We start from the raw sequence: 27,039 nt of genomic DNA on the forward strand, positions 1-27,039 counted from the left end.
TATTCACGTGGCTGTCTAGTAAGGAGATGGGCACATGACAGGTAGTCATGAATTTCCAGCCCTGCCTATGCCAGATGCAACGGGACATGACAACTTTAACCCCATCTTGTTCTCATTGCCTTTAACGCCTCTTTATTCCACCCAAAGAGACAAGCATTTGACCCAGACATCCTCTGCTCTAAAGTGTGTTGCTTTTCACTGTATCCTTTTTTTTTTGAGACAGAGTTTCCCTCTTGTGGCCCAGGTTTGGGGTGCAATGGTGCAATCTTGGCTCACTGCAACTTCTGCCTCCCAGGTTCAAGTGATTCTCCTGCCTCAGCCTCCTGAGTAACTGAGATCACAGGCACGCACCACCACACCCGGCTAATTTTTTGTATTTTTAGTAGAGGCGGGGTTTTACCATGTTGGCCAGGCTGATCTCAAACTCCTGACCTCAGATGATCCAGCCGCATTGGCCTCCCAAAGTGCTGGGATTACAGGCCTGAGTCACCGCATTCAAGACCAGCCTGACCAACATGGTAAAACCTCATCTTTACTAAAAATACAAAAAATTAGCCGGGTGTGGTGGTGCATGCCTGTAATCCCAGCTACTCAGAAGGCTGAGGCAGGAGAATCGCTTGAACCCAGGAGGTGGAGGTTGCAATGAGCAGAGATCGCACCATTGCACTCCAGCCTGGGGACAAGAGTGAAACTGTGTCTCAAAAAAATAATAATAATAAACAGCGTCTTTCTCTGTCACCCAAACTGGAGTACACTGGTGATCACAGCTGACTACAGCCTTGACCTCCAAGCTCAAGCAATCCTCCCACCTCAGCTTCCTGTATAGCTAGGACCAAAGGCACACAACACAACACCTGGATGTTTGTTTGTTTGTTTGTTTGTTTTTTGAGACGGAGTCTCGCTCTGTCGCCCAGGCTGGAGTGCAGTGGTGCTATCTCAGCTCACTGCAACCTCCGCCTCCCAGGTTCAAATGATTCTCCTGCCTCAGCCTCCTGAGCAGCTGGGATTACAGGTGCCCACCACCACGCCCAGCTGACTATTATTATTATTATTATTATTATTATTATTATTTTATATTTTTAGTAGAGACGGGGTTCACCGTGTTAGCCAGGATGGTCTCGATCTCCTGACATTGTGATCCACCTGCCTCAGCCTCCCAAAGTGCTGGGATTACAGGCGTGAGCCACCTCACCTGGCCATGTTTTTATTTTTTGTAGAGATGGGTTTTCACTATGTTGCCTAGGCTGGTCTCAAACTCCTGGACTCAAGCAATCCTCCTGCCTTGGTCTCCCAAAGTGCTAGGATTACAGGTGTGAGCTACTGCACCCAGCCTCGTTTTACACTTTCATTCCCCATAAGGCTGCTTGTTCACACGGGGCCAGAAACACAGACTGGGCCTAAGAGTCTGGAGCCTGGAGTCTGACCTGAGGTAATATTCCCTTGCCTGTTAGTTCTCCTAACTCTATTCCTTAAAGCAAGTATTTTAATGTAAGACTATATAAACACTCCAAAAAAAGTCAGTGGATATTTTTATAATTTTAGAGCAGGGAAAATTTTCTTAGCATGACACAAAAAACAGAAACCACAAAGAAACAAAAGATCCCAGCCTGGGCAACATGGCAAAACCCTGTCTCTACAAAAAATACAAAAACTTAGCCAGGCGTGGTGAGGTGCGCCTATAGTCCCAGCTACTCAGAAGGCTGAGGTGGGAGAATCATTTGAACCCAGGAGGTCGAGGCTGCAGTGAGCCCTGATCATGTCTCTGCACAACAACCTGGGTGACAGATCAAGACCCTGTCTTGAAAAGAAAAAAGATCAACAGGTCTGACTAGATAAAAACTGCAAACTTTAGTTCCAAAAAACAAATGAGACCAAGTGAAACCGTCATTGCAATTAAGGCAACAAATAAAATATTAATATTCTTATGACATAAACAATTCTTACAAATTATTTTTTTAAAACCAACCTATAAGCAGAAAAAATGGGCACAGGACACAAAGTGGTCATTCACACATATATTTAAGAAAATACGGCCAGGCACGGTGGCTCATGCCTGTAATCCCAGCACTTTGGGAGGCTGAGGCGGGTGGATCACGAGGTCAGGCGATTGAGACCATCCTGGCTAACACGGTGAAACTCCATCTCTACTAAAAATACAAAAAATTAGCCAGGCGCGGTGGCAGGCACCTGTAGTCCCAGCCACTGGGGAGGCTGAGGCAGGAAAATGGCATGAACCCGGGAGGCGGAGCTTGCAGTGAGCCGAGATCGCACCGCTGCACTCCAGCCTGGGTGAAACAGTGAGACTCTGTCTCAAAAAAAAAAAAAAAAAAAAGGAAAGAAAATACAGGCCTGGGCGCGGTGGCTCACGCCTGTAATCCCAGCACTTTGGTAGGCTGAGACAGGTGGGTCACGAGGTCAGGAGATCGAGACCATCCTGGCTAACACGGCGAAACCCCGTCTCTACTAAAAACACAAAAAAATTAGCCTGGCGTAGTGGCGGGCGCCTGTAGTCCCGGCTACTAGGGAGGCTGAGGCAGGAGAATGGCATGAACCCAGGAGGCGGAGCTTGCAGTGAGCCAAGATTGTGCCACTGACCTCTAGACCAGACGACTGAGCGAGACTCCATCTCCAAAAATAAAAATAAAAAAATAAAATAAAATACAAATAAATAGTAAACATAAAGGAAGATGTTTGCACAAATAATTTTTCTAAAGGCAAATCAATATGCTAAAATTTGTTCAATGTCTATCACATGGGCAAAAATTAGAAAGCCAAACACACTGCTGGCTAGATACACATGTAAGTTAAGTTTATCAGGAGCATGAAGAAGAAGAGGCAAGTTTCCTGGGTGAATCGAAACATAAAATGTATATGGCCTTCCAACAGCCATCCTGTTTTTATGAAAACATAGGCACACGCCTGTAATCCCAGCACTTTAAGAGACTGAGGCGGGTGGATCATGAGGTCAGGAGTTTGAGACCAGCCTGGACAACATGATGAAACCCCAACTCTACTAAAAATCCAAAAAAAGTTAGCTGGGCGTGGTGGCGGGCCCCTATAATCCCAGCTACTCGGGAGGCTGAGGCAGGAGAATCACTTCAACCTGGGAAGGTGGAGGTTGCAGTGAGCCAAGATCACAACACTGCACTCCAGCCTGGGAAACAAGAACAAGACTCAGTCTCAGAAAAAAAAAAAGAAAAAAGAAAAGAAAATAAAAGAAAAACAGACACGAAAAAATGCTCATCATCACTGGCCATCACAGAAATGCAAATCAAAACCACAATGAGATACCATCTCACACCAGTTAGAATGGTGATCATTAAAAACCCAGGAAACAGCAGGTGACAGAGAGGATGTGCAGAAACAGGAACACTTTTACACTGTTGGTGGGACTGTAAACTAGTTCAACCATTGTGGAAGATAGTGTGTTGATTCCTCAAGGATCTAGAACTAGAAATACCATTTGACCCAGCCATCCCATTACTGGGTATATACCCAAAGGATTATAAATCATGCTGCTATAAAGACACATGCACACGTATGTTTATTGTGGCACTATTCACAATAGCAAAGACTTGGAACCAACCCAAATGTCCATCAATGATAGACTGCATTAAGAAAATGAATAGAATACTATGCATAGAATTCTATGCAGCCATAAAAAAGGATGAGTTCATGCCCTTTGTAGGGACATGGATGAAGCTGGAAACCATCATTCTCAGCAAACTATCGCAAGGACGGAAAACCAAACACAGCATGTTCTCACTCATAGGTGGGAAATGAACAGTAAGAACACTTGGACACAGGGTGGGGAACATCACACACCGGGGCCTGTCGTGGGGTGGGGGAGTGGGGAGGGATAGCATTAGGAGATATACCTAATGTAAATGACGAGTTAATGGGTGCAGCACACCAACATGGCACATGTATACAAATGTAACAAACCTGCACGTTGTGCACATGTACCCTAGAACTTAAAGTATAATTAAAAAAAAAAAAAAGAAAATGTAGGCAATAAAAAAATTTTAAATTTCTATATGGTAAAAGAAAATAAAGCCCATCACAAACAAAAACAAAAAACAAACAAAAAACTGAAAAAATATGTATAACCCACAAAAAGTGAAAGTTTGATATTCTTTCCTCTATAAAGCATTCTAACAAAGTAATGAGAAAAAGAAGAACCACAAAGGAAAGTAGATAGACCAGAATATTAAGAATTAGCTGACAGGTAGAAAGACATTCAACTATATTTGCAATTAAATCAAAATTAAAACAGTAGGCTGGGTGCGGTGGCTCATGCCTATAACCCCAGCACTTTGGGAGGCCGAGGCAAGTGGATCACCTGAGGTCAGGAGTTCGAGACCAGCCTGGCCAACATGGTGAAATCCCATCTTTACTAAAAATACAAAAATTAGCCAGGGGTGGTTGCACATGCCTGTAATCCCAGCTACTGGAGAGGCTGAGGCAGGAGAATCACGTGAACCTGGGAGGCGGAGGTTGCAGCGAGCCAAGATGGTACCACTGCACTCCAGCCTGAGCCACAGAGAGACTCTTTTTTTTTTTTAAGCCAACTAGTAACTTACAAAGAAACAAAAGAGACAGGTGCAAATACGACCACCTGCCAGGTAATCCAGGAAATTCAAACTGAATGAGATAATTATTTTTCAGTCAAATTATCAAAGAATAAAAAGAGTAATTAATTATTATTTGTTAATAAATGACTTGAAAGCAAGAAAAAATTCGTTCAGGTGACATGGGTGGAAAGTGGCAAGGAGGGGCAGGATGTGAACGTCTGCATGCTGCGTCCCCTGGGTGGCTGTGCCCAGGCGTGGCCCAGGCATGACCGTGCAGAATTTCTCGCTCTTTAGTCATCAGGGGGACTGAGAGACGTACCAAAGTATGATGAAAATAAAGGCAGGCAGTGGAAATAAAATGTAGCAGAAAAAACCTCAAGGGAGAGTGCACCTCTGCCTATTTGTATTAAGTAGTGCATGTGTGGATGGTGACACACGGTACTCCAGGGATAGTTTGTGCTGCTTCATTCCCTCTCCTTGCCACACAGGATCCTAATCGAGTGTCTACTACTGTACTAGAGAGCAACAAAGAAGGAAAAGGCAAGGTGGTTTACACCTATGATCCCAGCGTTTTGTCTGAAGCAGAAGGATCACTTGAGTCTGAGAGTTTGAGACCAGCCTGGGCAAGAGTCAGACCCCCATCTCTAAAAAAGTATTTAAAAATTAGCTGGGCATGGTGGCATGCACTTGTAGTCCCAGCTGTTTGGGAGGCTGAGGCAGGAGGACTGCTTGAGCCCAGGAGTTCGAGGCTGCAGTGAGCCATGATTGCACCCCTGCACTCCAGCCTGGGCAACAGAATGAGACCCTGTCTCAAAAAAAAAAAAAAAGAAAGAAAGAAAGAATGAATGAATGAATGAATGAATGAATGAAAGAGAGAAGCAACCAGCAGAGTAAAACGGCTTGATGGTGGGGAGTGGAGAATACTATGTTTGAAGAGAGGAAAAAATTGATTCATCTAATAGTAAAGACAGAAAGTCACCAGCAGTAGAATTATAATACTAACTATACTATTAAGTTAATGATATCACGAAATGTAAGAAAAGTGATGGCTACACAGTAAGTTCTGTTTCTGGAGCAAAATGCCTAGGTTCAAGTTCCAACTCTGCCTTTTACCTGCTGTGTGACCTCAGAGCAAGTTACTTAACCTCACTCAGCCTCAGTTCCGTCATCTGCAGAATGGGCATAATATGAATAATAGTATCTACCCTCATGGTGCCGTTAGGAGGGTTAAGTGCAGTGTGTAACACACATAAGCACCCAGCACAGGGCCTGACACATGGGCTGCATGCCGCTGATGTTAACCACTGCTATCGGGGGTCATATTCAGCCCATGCAGTCCTGATCAGTGTCATCCCAGCACTGAAAGACACCAATGGGCCAGGTGCAGTGGCTCACATCTGTAATCCCAGCACTTAGGGAGGCTGAGGTGGGTGGATCACTTGAGGTCAGAAGTTTGAGACCAGCCTGGCCAACATGGTGAAACCCCATCTCTACTAAAAATACAAAAATTAGCCAGCGTGGTGGTGCAGGCCTATAATCCCAGCTACTTGGGAGACTGAGACACAAGAATCGCTTGAACCCGGGGGGCGGAGGTTACAGTGAGCCAAGATTGTGCCACTGTACTCCAGCCTAGGTGACAGAGTAAGACCTTGTCTCAAAAAAAGGGAAAAGAAAAAAAAAGAGAAAAAGAAAAAGAAAGGCACCAATATCCACTTCCTCTTGGTGTTTAAACACAGAAGCTCCAGCTCAAGCCCATGCCCTTTCCTAGGGCCCCGGTGCTGGCAGTCCCAGCGCGACATACCCTACAAACACAGCCTCCAGCCAGAACATCCAGGCTGCCTCCCGCTCTGGTACAGATTAGAATGTCAATCTGAAGAGGCAATTAGAGCTACTGCCAGCGTGGACGCTGCAGAAAGGTCCACAGGCCACGCCGGCTTCTCCTCCAGGCGTCTCTAAGTGTCCGAACTGCAATTAGATGTTAGTTTAATTCCCTGGAGGTGTCGGAACAAGTGGAAAATGCCATTTGACCGAGCACTCATTTTTCCAACTGACAGATGATTATTCTAATTACAAAAGGATTTTCTTTCCTTTTCAAATTGCTACCACATTCCTCAAAATGGCGCCTCACCTGATGCGACCACAGTGCCAGCCCACAGCGTGTTCTCTATGCTCAGGCTCTCGCTGATCGGGGGGTCGCTGTCTTCCTGGAAAAGACCAAACGGACACACATTCACCCCCCAAAGCTTCCCCAGAATCCACAGGCTGCTTCTAGCCTGGTCCGCTCGAGACAGAAAGACAGGCTCCCACCGATAAAACTGGAAGCCCAGTTTGGAAGCCAACGGCTCCACCACGAGGGGAGGGCCAAGCTCTTCCACTACTGCCCTTGGGGTTTTCATCCCCCACAGAAATACGTGAAAAAGTTGGCCTGTGATTTAAGAAGCGCAGGCCTCTTAGCACTGAAAAATGTTTTATGAGGTAAGAATCAAAACGTAAAAGCAAACCAATCAGGCTGTTTGCAGGCCAGCTTTGTTTGTGGCTTATAGAAAGAGAATGTGGACAATATAATATGGGTTCTAGAAACCTGTTGACCCATATTCCTAAAATAATTTCTTTTTTTTTTGAGATGGAGTCTCGCTCTGCCACCCAGGCTGAAGTGCAGTGGCGTGATCTCGGCCCACTGCAACCTCCACCTCCCAGGTTCAAGCAATTCTCCTGACCTCAGGAGATCCGCTCACCTCAGCCTCCCAAAGTGCTGGGATTACAGGTGTGAGCCACCACACCAGGCCTCCTAAAACAAATTAAATCCAAATTAAATTTCTCTTCTGAAAGGTCTGGAAGTGGCTTAAAAATTATGAAAATGGCAGATAGGATTTGTATGAATAAAAGAGGACAAAGTCAGGTGTGGTGCCTCACACCTGTAATCCCAGCACTTTGGGAGATCAAGGTGGGTGGATCACCTGAGGTCAGGAGTTCAAGACTAGCCTGGCCAACATGGTGAAACCCCGTCTCTACTAAAAATACAAAAAATTAGCCAGGCGTGGTGATGCACACCTGGAATCCCAGCTACTCAGGAAGCTAAGACAGGAGAATCACTTGAACCCGGAAGGCAGAGGTTCCAATGAGCCGAGATCGCGCCACTGCACTCCAGCCTAGGTGACAGAAGGAGACCGTCTCAAAAAAAAAAAAAAAAAAAAAAAAAAAGGCCAGGCACAGTGGCTCATGCCTGTAATCCCAGCGCTTTGGGAGGCCAAGGCAGGCGGATCACAAGGTCAGGGGATCAAGACCATCCTGGCTAACACCGTGAAAACCCGTCTCTACTAAAAATACAAAAAATTAGCTGGGCGCGGTGGCGGGCGCCTGTAATCCCAGCTACTTGGGAGGCTGAGGCAGGAGAATGGCGTGAACCCGGGAGACGGAGCCTGCAGTGAGCCGAGATGGTGCCACTGGACTCCAGCCTGGGCAACAGAGCAAGACTCCATCTCAAAAAAAAAAAACAACAGAGGACACAGATCCATCTGAAGGACAGAGAAAGAAAAACTCTTTCAGACGCCAGCGTTCACATGAATTGCAGCAAATGCTTCCTCTAAGTTGTCAGGTCATTTAAGCTGTTCCAAGGCCGGAAGAAAATTCCAGTTGTGTCGACCTTACTGAGAAACAATACGCTGGCTTTCAAGGTGGTGCCTTCTTTATGTCCCCACCTGGCATGAAACAACTTCCTGACAAAGAACTGTCAGTACTTCTTGGCCTTCATCCCTTACACACTCCTGGTGACAGGATCCCATGTGAAGGAAGCTCACTTACTCGGGTAAAAGTTCCCACGAAGTTGTGAATGTCAATATTTGGCTCTTCTGCGTACACATACGATCGAATCTGAAGAAGGTCCTGTTCAACAGAAGGCACATTTGGGAGTCAAAGTCAGTTCACAATGCAAGACTTCAGGAGGCATCCACTATGTTTCCAAAGCAACTGTATTTCCCACACACAGCAAATGGCCCCTCAAAATCACAGGGGAGGTGGAAAGAAGAGGAAAGTCTTCTGTTAAGTAAGTTGAGGAGTCGCTGCATACAGTATCTCAAAGCACCCTGACAGACGCTACAGTGAAGAACCCTGAGGAGTCGCTGCATACAGTATCTCAAAGCACCCTGACAGACGCTACAGTGAAGAACCCTGAGGAGTCGCAGCATACACTATCTCAAAGCACCCTGACAGACGCTACAGTGAAGAACCCTGAGGAGTCGCTGCATACACTATCTCAAAGCACCCTGACAGACGCTACAGTGAAGAACCCTGAGGAGTCGCAGCATACAGTATCTCAAAGCACCCTGACAGACTCTACAGTGAAGACCCCTGTTTCTCTGTTTACTCAGCCCTTTCCAGACTTGATGGGGTGATGCCACACACCTATGAATACCCTGGAAAGTGGCAGACCCTCCTCTGCTAAATTCTGGCTTGCAAGACTTGTTTGTACCACTGAAAATACTCATTCAGGCCAGGTGCAGTGGCTCATGCCTGTAATCCCAGCACTTTGGGAGGCCGAAGCGGGCGGATCACTTGAGGCCAGGAGTTTGAGACCAGCATGGCCAACATGTTGAAGCCCTGTCTCTACTAAAAATACAAAAAAATTAGCCAGGCACGGTGGCGCGTGCCTGTAATTGCGGCTACTCAGGAGGCTGAGGCAGGAGAATCGCTTGAACTCAGGAGGTGAAGGTTGCAGTAAGCTGAGATCGCGCCACTGCACTCCAGCCGGGGCGACAGCGAGACTCCGTCTCAAAAAAGAAAAGAAAATACTCATTCAACAAATGGTTACTGGGCATCTACTCTGTATAAACCTCTGGGAAGAGCTGAAAAAAGTAAGAACGCCTCCCACCCATAAGGATGGCTGCTATCAAAACAAAAACAAGTGTGATGAAGATGTGGAGAATGTGGAGGCCCTGTGCACTGTTGCTGGGAACACAAGATGGTGCAGCAGCTGTGGAAACAGCACTTCCTCAAAAAATTAATCAGAAAACTACCATATAATCCAGCAATTCCACCTCCGGCTATATACCCAAAAGAACTGAAAGCAGGGACTTGAAGTGATCATCTGTCCACCCATGTACGTAGCAGCATTATTCACAATAGCCAAGAAGTGGAAGCAACTCAAACAAGCATCAGTGGATGAATGGATAAACAAAGTGTGGTCTGTCCATACAATGGAATATTACTCAGCCTTAAAAAGGAAGAAGTTCTGACACAGGCTACAATACAGATGAACCTTGAAGACATTATGCTAAGTTAAATAAACCAGTCACAAAAAGACAAAAACTAGGTGATTCCACTTATAGGAGGAACTTAGGGTAGTTTAATTCATAGAGACAGAAAACAGAAAGATGCTTGCCAGGGGCTGGGCCAAGGGGGAAATGTAGTTACTGTTTAATGAGTCCAGAGTTCCAGTTTTGAAAGATGAAAAAAGTTCCGAAGATGAACACGGCTGATGCCTGCATGACAACGTCAATGTACTTCATGCCACTGAACTGTACACTTAAAAATGGTTAGGACGGTAGATTTTATGTTATGTGTATTTTAGCACAATTTTTTAAAAAGCAAACAAGAAGTCAACCTTAGGTGATAAGAAAGCCCGAAAGTGAAAGATCTTGGCAAAAACTACATTTCAAAGCAGCATATGTGAAGTGGCGTAAGACAGGTACAGTCAGGGGGAGCAGCAGTCACTGTTAGAACAGTGAGTTTCTAACTACTGTCTAGGAGCCCCTGGGGACTTGTAGCAGCCACCATCATGTGAAGTGGGGCTGGAGGGGGAGCGTGGGGTCCTGGAGAGCCCCTGGGAGGTGGTGGCTCATGCCTGTAACCCCAGCACTTTGGGAAGCTGAGGCGGGTGGATCAATTGAGGCCAGGGGTTTGAGACCAGCCTGGCCAACACGGTGAAACCGTGTCTCTACTAAAAATACAAATATTAGCCGGGCGTGGTGGCGGATGCCTGTAATCCCAGCTACTCAGGAGGCTGAGGCAGGAAAATTGCTTGAACCCAGGAGGTGGAGGTTGCAGTGAGCCAAGATCATGCCACTGCAGTCCAGCCTGGGTGACAGAGCAAGATTCCGTCTCATAAATAAATAAATAATAAAATAAAATTCCTGGTTTAAAATTAACAGTAATAATGGTGTTATTTCACTTTTTATTATCCATGAAAAATCATTCATAGGGTGGCTACATTTCTTGTTACGTCAATCCCGCCAAGACATGGAACTTTCCTCCTCCCTCAGGGGACACAGTAAGGACTGGCTTCGATCCATGTGACGTGAGCACAGGGGAAGCTTCTGTGTTCCACTTCATCCTTCCAGACCACAGTGGGGCATGCCACTCACCGGGCACTTAAGTTACACATGGCCAACTACTGCGGCCATCCTCTCAGCCAGGGCCTGCGCCCCATCATACACACTGGGGATACGGCAGAGAATACAACAGGAAGAACCCACCCGCAGGGATGCTGCCTGGAAGTGAGTGAAGCAGGGATGCAGGGAGAGGTGGGCAGAAAGAGCCTCTCCGATAAGGAGAATCATGAGCAAAAGCTCAGTGGAGTGTGGAGATGCCCTGCCAGGCAGACTCGCCAGGGATCAGAGGGCTCCCAGTGGAGGAAATGGCAACAGTAAACATCCAGGGACAGAATGACAGACCCGACAGGCTGGTAGGCAGAGGAGAGAGGGCCAGGCACTGAGGTCGGAGCCTCAGCAGAGAGACAAATGGGAAGGAGCTGAAGACGACAGCAAGCACCGCAGAACTGATTCTCAGTAAGATGAGAAATCTTTGGAGGGTTGTTTTTTTTTTTATTTTATGGTTATTACTTTTATTAGATACAGGTGTCATTATGCTGCCCAGGCTGGAGTGCAGTTGCTATTCCCAGGCACAATCATGGCTCACTGCAGCCTCGAATCCGCAGGCTTAAGCAATCCTCCCGACTCAGCCTCTTGAGGAGCAGGGACTACAGGTGCATGCCGCTGAGCCTGGCCTACCTTCGTAGGTTTTGAGCAGAGGAATGGCATGCTCTGGCTTACCTTTTCAATTTTGGTGAGGCCCCTTGGCAAGGCTCCTTATGGTTTTTAGCTTCCCGCAGGAGAGCTCACTCCCTGCACTCGGGGTCTGCTTTGGTCACGTCAGGAAAGCCAACTAGGCCCAGGGGCTCTCCAGGACCCCACGCTCCCCTACTGGCCCCACTTCACAAGTTGCCATCCCATGCCTGGCCCCCCAGGTATCTGAGTTTGAGAACCCTGCTAAGACAGGTTGCCCGCATGGGCTTCTGCAGGGAAAGCTACTCACGGCGGCCGTGGGGAGCCTCTGCGTGCAGGCCACGGGAAGCCGCAGCTTCCAGTCCGTCTCCCCATCCAGCTGATCCGTCCGCAAGAAGCATGACCCTGTGGAAGGAAGTCGGGTGCCGTCACCTGCACCTCAAGCACCCTTCCCTTGGCAGCTCTGGGCAGCGTCTGCTCTGGTCCTTGTAAAAAGAGCCAACCAATGGCCAGCGACCACAAGAGAAAATACATATCCTATCTCCTACTTCTTCCATAATAAGCTCTGGGGTCAAAAAGCTCAGAGTTCAAATCCTCACTCCGCCACTCCCTCTGAGTGGGATCCCCAGCTAGTTTATTGGACTTGTCAAGCTTTAGTGTCTGTAAAATGTGGAGAAACGCAGACTTCGCAAGCTTGCTGTAAAGATTCAATGGGGAGATAGAACGGGGACGAGCACAGGGTGACCAGCATTCCGAGCCGTCTGGCCAGGCATCGCCAGCACCTTCTCAGGACCCAAACCACTTAAGTGCAGGTCCAGGCTCTGCCACGTAATAGCTTTGTGCCCTGAGAGTTGCCTATCCTCTCTGAGCCTCAGTTTCCTCGTGTGTAAAAGTGGAGATAGGAACAGCACTGACCCTGTAGAGATGTTGTGACAATTAAAGAGCTGATTCGTGCACAGAGTTCAGAACAGGACTGATCGATCCAGGCAAGCACTAGGTCATTATGGGCTGGCACATTTCAGAGGTGTATCTTTCAGTCTGACATACAGATCCGTGCAAGTAGTCAGCTGTATACTCCATCAGATACAGAACATACCCCATTCACTGCCACTGCAGTTCAGTCTTTGAGAACTATTAATGTAGAACACTCATAATTTTGGTTTGCTTGTTTGTTTGTTTTTTCAAGAAAAAAAGAGCATGTCAGGGGCCCTACTCCATAATGCTCTGTTTTCACTAAATAGGACACAAGAACGAATTTAAAGACAAAGCTGCAGTTTTTCAAAGGCTGTTTTAATCTAGTGCCTTTTACCTCCTGTCCTGATTACATATTAGTATAAAATTTTACTTGTACTTTAATTCTATTCATAATGAAATACATTGCAGCATCCTCAAAGGAATACAAATGTAAATTTTTCACGTGTTCAAAAACCTCCGATCACGCCCGATAAGAGAAAAACAGCCTTATTTCCTCAGAACAGCTTAAATAACAAAAATTAAAACTAAGGCCATTTTGGCCAGGTATGGTGGCTCACACCTGTAATTCCAGCACTTTGGGAGGCTGATGGATCACTTGAGGTCAGGAGTTCGAGACTAGCCTGGCCAACACGGTGAAACCCTGTCTCTACTAAAAATACAAAAATTAGCCGGGCATGGTGGTGCACAGGAGGGCTGAGGCAGGAGAATGGCTTGAACCCAGGAGGCAGAGGTTGAGGTAAGCCAAGATCGTACCACTATACTCTAGCCTGGGCGACAGAGCAAGACCCGGTCTCAAGGAAAAAAAAAAAAAAAACTAAGGCAATTTTAGTAGACTGATAGGGTGGGCAGGCAATGGCAGCTGCCACCCTAGGGAACAACTGCAAGGAGTTAAGGGCCTTGTAGGAGACTTCAGAGATTCCCACCCCGCAAACTCAGCCTACAATAAATAAATCACTAGGTGCTATGGGCAAGGTCCCCTGACTCATGAACAAAGGGCAGAAAAGACGCCCACCTCTCCCCAGTTTCTGTACTGCCCCCATCATGACACATATGCTGGTATCAGCTTAGAAGAGAGAGGATTTCTGTTTACTTCTACATGGTAGAGACACTTCCTCGTCCCAACTCCTGAGGTTGAGCTTAAAACACAGCCGGGAGAGGAAATCCAAGGCCACTGTATGCGTGACTTTACCAGCTGTGAGTCAGCCAGTGTTCCACAAACTGTATTTTTTAATGATCACAATCTATTGACTTTTAAAACACCAACAACACTGTTTAAAAAGAACGGTCTATTTAAAAAGATGCTTTTGATTTGCCTCCATGGCTCCAAAATGATAATCTACTTTGTGACATTTTCAAATGATTATTTTGCCAAATTACCACTGAAAGGTTAATGGTTATTTTCCAAATTGATCTCAGATGTTTACCGTTTTTTTCTGATGTCCTCAGGAAGATCATGTCGGCAGGGACCCGCTGGTTCTGTGTTATGAAAAGAAAGACTGTTACTGTGAATGAATGACCGTGTGCTGTGCGGTGGGGAGGGGGGCTTCCGCCCCCACCCCCAACCCCTCGGTGGGTTGGGGCAGGGGGGACTGAAACTCACAGACTCTTTTACGTTTCTGCCTTTGTCAAAGACAGATTTGGGGATTTATTTTGTTTTGAATCTGAAAAATCTTGCACACTGCTGCTACTTTACTAATCCCCTATCAAAATCTTATCTTGGAAAGAGAGCTTCTAGTTTTCTGGCACATTCAACCATTACCTCCCAAAATCCCAAAAGCCTGCCTCCCCAGCTGGCTCTCTTCCAGGCTGTCTGCTGAGACTCAAGACAGACCCTCCGCTCTCGCTTTCTGCTTCTACCAACTTCCCAGCTTGATGTTTGGCTTTTAGTGGATTTTAATAAGGAAGGAAAGTAGTAAGAAGCAACAAAAGCCATTCTAAAAAAAACTGGGGGGGTGCGGGGAGCCAGTAGCCCCCATTTAATTATGAACAGAAAAGTATGTGATAACATAGAGGGGGGTTGTGTGGTTCTTCTGAGCTGCCACCCAAAAGAGTTTCACTTTACCTTAAAGCAGCTTTGAGTTCTTGGATTTAATCCTTTTAAAAGAGCATAGCTCAATTTCTACAGAAACAAGTTAGACACAACCCTTTTCTAATCAAATATTATTCCAAGCCTCTCCAGAGCCACCCCCCAAAATCCAATACCTTCCAAATATACACACTAGAAAAAGACATGAGTGTTTGCTAAAGTAACAAACATACTGACACGGCTATTTTTTAAAATGTATTTTTGGTCTTTTTACTGTTCTCAGGTTACACTTAACCCCTGCTCCCCATAAAATAATAGACAAGCACAATGGTTAGGTCAGGAAATGCAAGCTAAAATGGCTCAAAGGGTAAATTAGATAAATATTTTAAGTGTCTATGTAGTAAGCAGATTTCTAGGAAAAACTTTATGATATTTTTTATCCCAAAATAATAAGCACATCGAACAGGAAATCAAAACTTGTACTTGTGTTTGTAAGCAGGATTTCTGGCTAACCAACACATATAAACCTTGAAAAAATATTTGTGTGTGTGTGTGTGTGTGTGTGTGTGTCTGTCTGTCTCACAGGAAAGAGATTTTTCTCCCCAGGCAAAGTTTTTGGATAGAATCCCAAAATTCAACATTCACTTCGTCTACCAGATACACAAATGACACATTAGGACCCATGAAGCGGTATCCACACACAAGCTTCCAGATTCTGCTCACCTTTTCAACGATGATAAGGTCTCCAACTTGGATGTTAGAACTCTTCACCTTCACTGTGCCTGCAAAGCAACAGGTTCAAGATACATCACCATCTTAATTCATTTCAATTCAACACGTCTTTACACAGTGCCCAGCCTGCAAACACACAATACACCCAGAAGTACATGCTCCCACACACAGCCGCCAGTGACTCCAGCACCATTATTTCCTGCCTCTCCAGGAAAGGGCTCAACCGCTGCAGAGGCCGTTGCAGAAATAAATGCCCACTTCACAGGGCACTGGAATAACTTCAGCCCTTCATGAAAGATCACTTATTTGCCTTCAGAGTGACTTAGATGGAAAGTAGTGGGGGGAAAAAGTCTTAATTTTCAACACCACTTAACAGTGACTTAGATGCAAAGTACTGGGGGAAAAAAGTCTTAATTTTCAACACCACCAAAAAGAAAGAAGCTAACTAATTCCAAATGACTGATTTACTTTTTAATTTATAATTGCTACATGCTTTGATTTATAGGATTATGATCAGACTACATAATTTTTGCTGGATGTTTAGATAAACAGTAAAAGCTAACATTAAATGCTAATTCTGTGCCCAGCACTGTAGATTTTGATGGTTTCATTTAATCTTCACAATAGCCCTCAGAAGAAGGCAGTTCCATCTCCAGCTTTCAGACGAGGAAAGGAGACTCAGGATGTCCCACCTTCCCCCAAAGTCTCAGAGTTAGAACAGGTCAGTGCTGGGATTCACACCTGCATCTGACTCCACAGTACAGAATAAAAGCAGTGAGTTCCATTCAACCCAAAAAACATGACTGGGCCAGGCACAGTGGCTCACATCTGTAGTCCCAGGACTTTGGAAGGCCGAAGCAGGCAGATGGCTTGAGCCCAGGAGTTCCAAACCAGCCTGGCCACATGTCAAAACCCTGTCTCTACCAAAAACATAAAAATGAGCTGGGTGTGGTGGCACATGCCTATAGTCCCGGCTATTCGAGAGGCTGAGGTGCGGGAGGATGGCTTGTGCCCAGGAGATAGAGGCTGCAGTGAGCCGTGATCATGTCACTCCGGCCTGGGCAACAGTGAGACCCTGTCTCAACAGCCAGACAGCATTTACTGAACGCCTGCTGTATGCCAGGCGTTCTAAGGGCTGGGGATACGTGAAACTCAATTCCAGTGGAGGGGAGGAGGCAATAAACAAATAATGGATGAAAGGGGTTGGAGAATCAGAGGGGTGGCTGTCAACAAACTCTGTGGGAGAGTTGAGGCCAGAATTAGACAGACGAAGGACACTGTGTTTACCAATAACAGACGAAAGGCACCCTGAGATGTGAGAAAGTGGGACAGGTGAATAGCTAACAGCATGCACACGGCCAAAGGCTAGAACTCCTTCAGCAAGACGTAAAGCATCAGGAAAGCAGGGAACAGCGAGAGATGAAAGTGGAAGGGGCCAGTTGGGGCCAGGTGGCCCCACACCCTGTGAGGGAGCCCAGAGAGGAAGAGAGAATTTATTCTGGTGATAGGTGAAATTCACATACAGGAGCAACACCACAAAATCTTTATGATGCTGCTATCTTGTAACAAGCCCATGTAACTTACAAATGTTCAGCTAAGAGAGAGATAAAAAGTAATTATAGGCCGGGCACCATGGTGGCTCACGTCTGTAATCCCAGTACTTTGGGAGGCCGAGGCAGGTAGATTATCTGAGGTCAGGAGTTCAAGACCAGCCTGGCAAACATGGTGAAATCCTGTCTCTACTAAAAATACAAAAATTAGCAAGGCATAGTGGCAGGCACGTGTAATCTCATCTACTGAGGCAGGAGAATCGCTTGAACCCGGGAGGTGGAGGTTGCAGTGAGCCAAGATCTTACCCTTGCACTCCAGCCTGGGCGACACAAGCAAAACTCAATCTCAAAAAAAAAAAAGAACTTAAAGACTTAAAGACACGAAATAATATAAGTGCACAACTCTAGACTTTTAGTGTCTCACATATTTTACATTTTAACATAATTTAATATCATTTATTTTTTAAGTATTTCACTACCATTGAGATTTTTCAGAGCATTCCAATGTTTTCTTATTGAAACAACTCTCTTTAATCGGTTCCATAAGATTTGTTTTTAACTAATTTTTGTATGTCGTTAAATCTTGTCATTAAACAATAAGTAGAACTGGCATCAAAAGGTCTGATATAAACACTACTGACTTCTGACTTCTTTTTTTTTCTTTTTTAGACGGAGTCTCGCTCTGTCACCCAGGCTGGAGTGCAGTGGCATGATCTCGGCTCACTGCAACCTCCACCTCCTGGATTCAAGCGATTCTTCTGCCTCAGCCTCCCGAGTAGCTGGGACTACAGGCGCCCACCACCAAGACTGGCTAATTTTTGTAGTTTTAGTACAGACGGGGTTTCACCATATTGGCCAGGCTTTTCTCGAACTCCTGACCTCGTGATCCACCCGCCTCGGCCTCCCAAAGTGCTGGGATTACAGGCATGAGCCACTGCACCCGGCCAACACTACTGACTTCTAGAAAGCACTCAACTAACAATGGCGAGCTGAACTAACCCTCGATCGCTGGTAAGACTTCTGGACTCTCCTAGTGTGAGTATTTCACCCTACTAAGTGAGCATCTAGCATCTAATGGCACCTCATTTTCATAAAATGTGATGCTAAACTCAATTCAGTGACCGGAGCCCTGGCCTGCTAGAGAGAGATCCACTGGCCTCCTTTCATTATGTCTTGGGCTTTGGTCAATACATTTACAGAGAGACTGGAGAACATCCAATTAGATGATTAGAAATGGGTAAAGAGGCCGGACGCAGTGACCCAAACCTGTAATCTCAGCACTTTGGGAGGCTGAGACAGGTGGACCACTTGAGCCTATTAGTTCAAGACCAGCCTAGGCAACATAGCAAGACCCTGTCTCTACAACAAACACAAAAAATCAGCATGGTGTGGTGATGTGCACCTATAGTCCCAGCTACTCCGGAGACTGAGGTGGGAGGAATGCTTGAGCCCAGGCGACCAAGGCTGCTGTGAGCTGAGATTGTGCCACTGCATGGCAGCCTGGGCAAAAGAACAAGACCCTGCCTCAAAAAAGAGAGACAGAGAAAGAGAGAGCGCCGGGCGTGGTGGCTCACACCTGCAATCCCAACACTTTGGGAGGCCGAGGCGGGCGGATCACCTGAGGTCAGGAGTTTGAGACCAGCCTGACCAACATGGAGAAACTCCATCTCTACTAAAAATACAAAATTAGCCAGATGTGGTGGTGCACGCCTGTAATCCCAGCTACTCGGGAGGCTGAAGCAGGAGAATCGCTTGAACCCGGGAGGCGGAGGTTGCAGTGAGCCCAGTTCGCACCACTGCACTCCAACCTGGGCAACAAGAGCGAAACTCCGTCTCAAAAAATAGAAAACAGAGAGGGAGCGAAAGAAAGAGAGAAATGCGTAAAGAGACGGTCTAACTGGCAGAACGATTTCATGGCCTGAACCACTCTTCTTGCTCCACTAGGGGGCAAAAGGAAAAATAAACACAGACGTGTCGTTTTTCTGGGAGCTCAGGAAGGTATTACTTGAAGGAAGACCGTAAATTCAACGTGGCCCTCAGCGCCTATGAACTTTTCCTTCACCTGAGCTTGCCCCAACTTTCCCAAACATAAATTTACACATTGTCTTTGGTTTTATTACTAAAATTTATGCTGCTGACCTGGCCCAAATGATCACACCTGGGTTCAGATCTTCAAGCTCTAGTTACAGGTTCCCTCTTAAAATCTAACTCATAGAAGAGCATGTGTTTTCATTCTTATTAAATAATAATTGCCTATGTATATGTGTGTACGTTAGCAGGACAGAGGACAAAATCAGGGAGATTTCACTAAAAGGATCGGCAGGGCTTTCTCTGGCACATATATTTTCCAATTTTTCACATGAATTGTTTTTCCATTAAGCATAAGGTTGCTTTCCTAAGAAGAAAAAAATAATAATTAAAATTAGCTCAAATTTTTAAGTGACCAGACCCAGATTTTTCCCTTCTGCAAGTGAGTGCTGATTTATGATCCATTCATTTGAACTCTGCCTCTCTCTGTCCATCTGTTCTGCCTCAACAAAAACCCCTTTAATCCTCTGTGTTTGCAGAGCAGTTTCTGAGTAACCCCAGCAGGCCAATCCTTCATGCAAACACACCTACTGTACCCAACTGTCCATCAGCCAACAGGGCTCTTGCTCCACCTCTAAGGGAGGAAGCAAGGAGCCACACCATCATGAGGTCACTTGGGATTTTTAGCCACGGTCATTCATTAGCATTGCAGTGTTTTGGGGGGATGAGCCTCGGATCTGCAGCTTGAACAAACACAGATTCCCAGACTCTCCCCTTCTGTTGAGCTACTGCAGAGTGCTGTCAATTTGGACTTCTTGCCCCATGTTGTCTTTTCTTTTGGTGATCAAAAACATGTAGTTTGGCTGGGCACAGTGGCTCCCAATCCTAGCACTTTGGGAGGCCAAGGCGGGTGGATTGCTTGAGCCCAGGAGTTTGAGACCAGCCTGGGCAGCATGGCAAAACCCTGTCTCTATTTTTTAAAAAAGTTAAATTAGGCCAGGCGTGGTGGCTCACGCCTGTAATCCCAGCACTTTGGGAGGCCGAGGCGGGTGGATCATGAGGTCAGGCGTTCGATATCAGCCTGGCCAACACAGTGAACCCCTATCTCCACTAAAAATATACAAAATTAGCCGGGCGTGGTGGCAGGTGCCTGTAATCCCAACTACTTAGGAGGCTGAGGCAGGAGAATCGCTTGAACCTGCAAAGGCGGAGGTTGCAGTGAGCCAAGACCGTGCCACAGCCCAGGCGACAGTGCGAGACTCCGTCTCAAAAAAAAAAAAAAAAAAAAAATTAAATATCTATAGATACATAGTTTGGGCCTTCATGCTTCATGGTGTGTGTGTGTGTGTGTGTGTGTGTGTGTGTGTGTGTGTGTGTGCATGTAATGAGAGAAAATACAAATAAAACCAGAATGAAAAGGAGAAAAAGCAGCAAGAAGAAAAGAGATTAAAAAAAGCAGATACTGTTATTTACATTCCCATATTTACTGGGAGTTTTCCACCAGCCAGGCCCTAGGCTTGGCTGTCAGTATTTGACTAAAATGTCCCTCTCCAAGGAGCTCTCAAGTTGGTAGGGAGAAAGAGGGAGAGAAAAGAGAGACCAAAGTTAGAAGTGAGGAATCACTGGGCATTCAGTGGTCAGAACTGACTCCCAGAATGAAAAAATTGGTAAGGGTGTGGAAAGGGCTCAAAACACATGATTTCTAACTTCACAGCAACCACTATTCTGAGTCTTCTACGAACATTGTTGCAAAAAAGGGGAAGAACAAGATATGGAGAAGTAACCTAACAGAAGGGTGCTTGTCTTCCTAAGAAAGTAACAGCAGAAAGAAAAAATAGCACATTGATAGCAATTATTACCAATCTCAAAAAAGGGCAGGAACTCTCCCTACAATTGATCTGACAGGAAAGAAAATGCCCTCCTAACAGGCCTCCGGCAGGCACACTTCCCAAGCGCTCCTTGGTTTTTTTGTTGTTGTTGTTTTGTTTTGGTCTCATCTTCCCCAGAGACTCCTAAGATGGAAAAAGGACCAATACACTTCCAGCTTGGGCGATGCTTCACTGTTAATGCCTTAAAATTCTTGGTCAGTTTTGTGTTTTTTTAAACTCAAGATCTAACCACCTGATCTTAATACTTTTTGAACAACCCCACCTCCCACCGCAATTTTCATTTTTCACTGGGTCCCACAAATTACGTAGCTGGTCCAGAAGGGAAGTAAAAACACCCAATAATATCTTCTTATAAAGTGCACAGGAAAACCTGGCCCTGTCCTAAGAACCGAGGCCACAGAACTCTGAACTTTTCCTGTAACACCCCATCTCCAATATCGAGGCTCCAAGATTTTTAAACGCATTTGCAGAAATTCTACAAAGGTAAGAGATTTTTGCAAAAGTTAAGCGGAAAATTCTCTGCCTGCCACATCCTAAATCATTGAAAGTCTTCTAATAAATCTATCCCTTTCAGCTTTCGCCACTTCACCCAAGTCGCCTCTCAATCAGAGTTTGTAACGGGGAACAAACTTCCAATTATTAGAGCTGTTTATTTCTGTAGCGATGGACCCCCAAGCCTTTCATAAGCAAACCTATTGAGCCCAAACCATGCCTTTCATGGATGACAGCTTCAGAATAAGAGCAGTTTGTCTACATTGCAGGGAGAAACCAGATGTTTCCCTTGAGTCGAAACAAGCAAATGACAATTCAGTCAAACTGCAGAATAGCCTACCAAAAAAATTTTTTTAAATAAATTCCAGGGCAGTAATATGTGTGGGCCTATTTTTTGACCCTGAACACCTCCAGCTATACTTGTATTTTTCATTGTTCATGCAGGACATTGATTGCTTTTGTAGATCTCTAACAACGATCTCCATGCACTAACCCTGGTTAATGTATTACTCTTTAACTCACACTCTAATCTAACTGTGACAGTGATGAGTTGTAAATTCTGCTTCATGTGTACATTTCCTGGGGTTGACATTAAAACGCCTCTGCAGACCCAGCAGAGTTCAGAGGTTTAAAGTTGAAATTTTCATATTCAAATAGAGTTGTCTGCATTCCCCAAAGCCAAAGAAAAGACTGTTATTTGAAAACAGGCAAAGAGTTGAAAGGATTATTATAAATAATCACTACCACTTCCTGGGGCTTTTGTTTAAATAGTGGGAACTTAAAAAAAAAAAAAGGCTGCAGTTTAAATGTAACAAGTTTATACCCAACAGTGGCTTTTAAAATAAATATATAAATGGTCTTGCCGGTTTATGGTGCCCAGAAATGATGAAGTAGACGAACACCCTTACAGGGGGGAAATAAATACCTTTTGGGAATAACAGTGCAATTTGCAAGTTTGAGTTTTTGGTGTTTTGTTGTTGTTTTTTTTTTAATTAAACAATAGATCAGTTCACCAATGACTTGTACTAAAATGAAATTGAGTACTTTGAAAGGAAAATCTGAACTTTGTGGATCTTAAATAACTTTATATCTGGGCTGGGCACAGTGGCTCAGGCCTGTAATCCCAGCACTTTGGGAGGCTGAGGCAGGCAGATCACCTGTGGTCAGGAGTTCAAGACCAGCCTGACTGACATGGAGAAACACCGTCTCTACTAAAAATTCAAAATTAGCTGGGCATGGTGGCACATGCCTGTAATCCCAGCTACTCGGGAGGCTGAGGCAGGAGAATCGCTTGAACTCGGAAGGCAGAGGTTGTGGTGAGCCGAGATCGCGCCATCGCACTCTAGCCTGGGCAACAAGAGCGAAACTCCATCTCAAAACAAAAAACAAAAAAAAAAACAACAACAACTTTATATCTGTTACCAGGCAGTATGAAAAAGTATTCAGCAAAATCTGTTAAAAGTAAGACTCACTTGTACCTGCTGATGCTCTGAATCTCAGACAAGGGAAATTTGGGAAGGGAATTCTTTGCTCACTGAATTGTCTTTGAGGTCCTTAGTGAAGGATCTTTGCAGCAGTTTTGCTGCAGTAACATTGAAAAGTCTATCAATACCATTCTCTTCTTTAAAAAAAAAATCATAATGCATATCTCAGTGTTCTCCATGTCTGGACAGAGTTTATACTTTGAAACATAAGTAGTACTTGGGTTTAGGAATATAAAGTTTCAATTTAATTATTAGCTAAACAATTCCCCATTAATGAATGCACCTTCCCTACATTATTATACCTTCTGATTAACCACAATGACATACAACTCCAAAAAAGAAAAAGGTGCATTCTTAGGTCTTGAAATTTAAGTCACATTAATTGCAATCCTAGATAATGGTACAACATGAGTTTTGTGCTACACTGAAAAATTTGTTGTCTCTTGTTACTCAAGAGATCCTTGAGGTTACAGGTGATTCTGTAAATGAGAAAGAGTAAGCAGAGGGCATCGCTCAACTATCTATAAAGAAGTGGAAAAGGAAAGCTATCAGGTCGATTTTTTATACCACATATGTAGGAGAAAGCTGAAGATACGCAAAAGAGCATAGATCTTTGGCTTATGACTTATGGTCAGCCTGCCCAGATGTCCCCAGCAGGAAAGAAGCATCAGCAATTGTGTTAATTATGCCTCTGTTTGCACTTCTTTCAAGGCTAATTGTCCGCTTGCTTCATTTAGCCCTTGATCAGAAGTTAGTCTGGGAAAGCATTCCTGGTATGAACACCCATGGAATTCATCTTGTGAAAATGCAAATCCCATTTCCCTCACCACCTGTGATAATTAAGGCAACCTCCCACCCCCATTAAACTTTTGGTTTGGGGAAGGCAAGTATAAAGAGAAATAATTCCTTCACTAATTATTCTTTTCCAATCCAACCCAATTCTCTTGAGTAACAAAACTAAGTTTTGCTGGGTCTGCTACATCTCCAAGATCTTCTCCTTTCTGGCTTTATTTCCAGTGCCACTGAATGCTATTAATTTAGGAAGACAGCTCTATAATTAAAACCATAAAAACTTATAAAGGTCTAAGAACTGCTGTTAAGTCTCTGATGTTTAAATGTGAATTTTTCAGTAGGAGGAAAGGGATGCTTGTTTATCCAAAAGCACTACCCCATGTGGTTTTCAACAGTTTGTCCATCTGACAATGAGGAGGCTAGATTGATAGGTTTCTTTGGACTCACAGATGTGTTTTAAAATGACTCAAATCTTAAAAGCACCCCTATAGCATATGTATTAAGGCTGAACGCTGTAGCAGTTGTTGAGATATTATATGCAAAAGTGCTGAGCTCACCTCCTGGCACATAGTAGGTACCTTGACTTAAAGGCTAAGGTTTTACATGCAAACAAGCCTGGGTTCACATTCCAGCTCTGCCTTTTGCTAGCTCATCATCCAAGACAGGATGCTTTTCCTCTATTTTGTTATAGGGGCCTCAGCCATGAACCTAGCAATGAGTGAGAGAAAGAAATGTTTTCCTTCCCTACATCCACACCCATAAAAGCTACCTTCACAGGGCTATCTAGAAGACTACAGACTAGGCTGGGCACGTTGGCTTATGCCTGTAATCCCAACACTTTGGGAAGCCAAGGCAGGAGGATCGCTTGAGCCCAGGAGTTCGAGACCGGCCTGGGTAACTTCATCTCTATAAAGAATTAAAAAGTTAGCCAGGTATAGTGATATGCAACTATGGTCCCAGTTACTTGGGAGGCTGAGGTGGGAGAATCACTTAAGTCTGGGCAGTAGAGACTGCAGTGAACTGTGACTGTGCCACTGTACTCCAGCCTGGGTGACAGAGTGAAATCCCATTTCAAAAATAAAGAACGAAAAGAAACTACAGATTAAACCTTATCTAGCACCTGGCTAACTGATGGCAGGTAGCCTTTCTTCATTTTTTCTCCTGCTTCCTAATTTGAACAGCAGTTTTTCAAACAGCTCAGTGCCACCTTTTTCCTATAGCATGCCTGTACTGTATATGAATTCTTCAAACGCAGAATCAACCCTTCCATAGCCTCAGGTTCTCACTGGCCTGTGTGGTCTTTTCTGGAGAGGCTCAGGAAACGTAGCCTCATTGGGAACAGCAAGCTGGTGTTGGAACCTGGGGTTCTGTAGCCTGCCACCCCAGCCGTCACAGGCTGCAGCTTTGCATTCGACTTGATGCTCTTTTTGGAGAACTCTTTACCAGGGCATGCCATCTGGGTCCTGGCCTGAGTTCCATGTTCAGGTGGGTCCCGTACTTGGTTTAATGCCCTGCTGTTGCCATCTTGAGATTCTTAATAATTTCTGAATAAGGGTCCCACATGTTCATTTGCATTGGGTCCCACAAATCATGTAGCCAGTCCTGCTCTCTTCCCTCCTCTAAGACTCAAGATGAAGGTCACGTCTTCTGGAAAGACATCACCGGATTCTCTCTGATGGACTCCCATCACCCCTGGCTCATACCTCCATTAATCCACCTACTGACACTTAAGAAATGCCTGCTTCAATACCATCCACACTGGCCTCTCTCCACCATGCCAAGTCCCAAGGCACAGTGCTGAGCTCTTCCCATGCAAGAGCTTCACTTACAGCAACCCTCTAAGGTAGGTGCTATTATTTTCCCTGATGTAGATTCATTTACTGAGAACTTAAAGGATCTACCCAGGTGGAAGCAGGACTCCTGAACCCTGGCAGAGCAAGTTTGGAGCCACTACTTTCAACTCCTGGGAACGATGCTCAGAACCGAGAATGCAGTGGCCAGAAAAGAGACATTCCTTATGAGGATCACCACACTTATTCCACTTTTTGTAAGTATCTGTCTACAGGCATGAACGCCTCACTGGATTATAACTTCCTGGGACCCCAGGCTCTCGTGTTCATCTCTGTGATGCAGAAACCTAGCATAGACTTGGTACATGATGAAGTCTCAACTGTGTTTGTGTGTGTGTGTGTGTGTAGCGTGTATTTTAGAGATGGAGTCTGGCTCTGTCCCCGAGTCTAGAGTATGGTGATGTGATCATGGCTTACTGCAGTGTTCAACTCCTGGCCTCAAGCAATCCTACCTCAGCCTCCCAAAGTGCTGGCATTACAGGCATGAGCCACTGTGCCCAACCAAATATTTCCTAAAATAATGACTAAAAGGTCATTTCCATGTAGATAGCTAATTTGATTATCAAAGTACTTCAAATACATTTTATTAAGCCATGGCAGTTGTTATCAAAAATTAATCCAATTGATGTTGTTCGAGATACACCTTGGCTGGGCACAGTGGCTCACACCTGTAATCCCAGCACTTTGGGAGGGTGAGGCGGGTGCCATCACTTGAGCTCGGGAGTTCGGAAACCAGCCTGGGCAACATGGCGAAATCCCATCTCTATGATTTAAAAAAAAAAAAATGACACACCTTGATTGAAATAAAATTATCTAAAATGTTGAAAACTAAAACAAAGCAACAACAATAAAAAAAAACCTGTCATCCATTTTTCCTCCCAATAATGAGTTCCTATTAATGAGGATTTTAATTCAGCTGTTTAAAATTACTAGCCAAGCGTGGTGGCTCACACCTGTAATCCCAGACCTTTGGGAGGCCGAGGCGGGCAGGTCACTCGAGCCTAGGAGCTCCAGACCAGCCTGGCCAATATGGCGAAACCTCGTCTCTATTAAAAATACAAAAATTAGCCAGGCATGGTGGCGCACACCCGTAATCCCAGCTGTTTGAGTGGCCGAGGCAGGGAGAACTGCTTGAATCCAGGAGGTGGAGGTTGCAGTGAGCTGATATCACGCTACTGCACTCTAGCCTGGGCGACAGAGCAAGACTCCGTCTCAATAAATAAACAAATAAATAAATAAATAAATAAATAAATAAATCTAGTTTTGAGGCCACATCCAACAAATACAAATGGAGGGACAGGATACAAAGTAACTGCCTTGAAACTGGCCTGTCCTCTTCGAAATGTCAAGATCACGAAAGACAAAGAAAACCGAGGAGCTCTGCCAGGCTAGAGACCACGGAGAGAGGACAACTAAATATAACTGACAAACCTGGTCTGTTCCTGAACTAAGAAAAAAATGCTATCAAAGGACATTTTAGGGACAAATAGCAAAATTTTAAAAAGGATTGTAAATTAGATTAATAGCAATATATTGATGCTCAATTTATTTGATTTTGGTAATTGTACATAACTGTGTTATATAAGAGAAAACGTCCTTTAAGGAATTAAGCACTTAAGTATTTAGGCACAAAAGGGAATGTCTGCAAC

At 45.0% G+C, this 27,039-nt stretch overlaps 1 protein-coding gene across 2 annotated transcripts in view; it reads right to left on the reverse strand.

Moving 5' to 3' along the window:
• ATP9A (ATPase phospholipid transporting 9A (putative)) overlaps positions 1–27,039 on the reverse strand; it is a 172,036-nt gene that overhangs the window by 85,052 nt on the left and 59,945 nt on the right. For both annotated transcript variants that reach the window (XM_024352113.3, XM_009437420.5), the window contains exons 5-9: positions 15,297–15,355; positions 13,972–14,023; positions 11,883–11,977; positions 8,376–8,456; positions 6,703–6,778 (exon numbers count right to left, since the gene is read on the reverse strand). In XM_024352113.3, the coding sequence (XP_024207881.1) occupies positions 6,703–6,778; positions 8,376–8,456; positions 11,883–11,977; positions 13,972–14,023; positions 15,297–15,355 (363 nt within the window). The remainder of the gene's footprint in view (positions 1–6,702; positions 6,779–8,375; positions 8,457–11,882; positions 11,978–13,971; positions 14,024–15,296; positions 15,356–27,039) is intronic.

The sequence above is a fragment of the Pan troglodytes genome, chromosome 21 (genome assembly GCF_028858775.2).
Source record: "Pan troglodytes isolate AG18354 chromosome 21, NHGRI_mPanTro3-v2.0_pri, whole genome shotgun sequence".
In the NCBI taxonomy this organism is placed as follows: Eukaryota; Metazoa; Chordata; class Mammalia; order Primates; family Hominidae; genus Pan; species Pan troglodytes.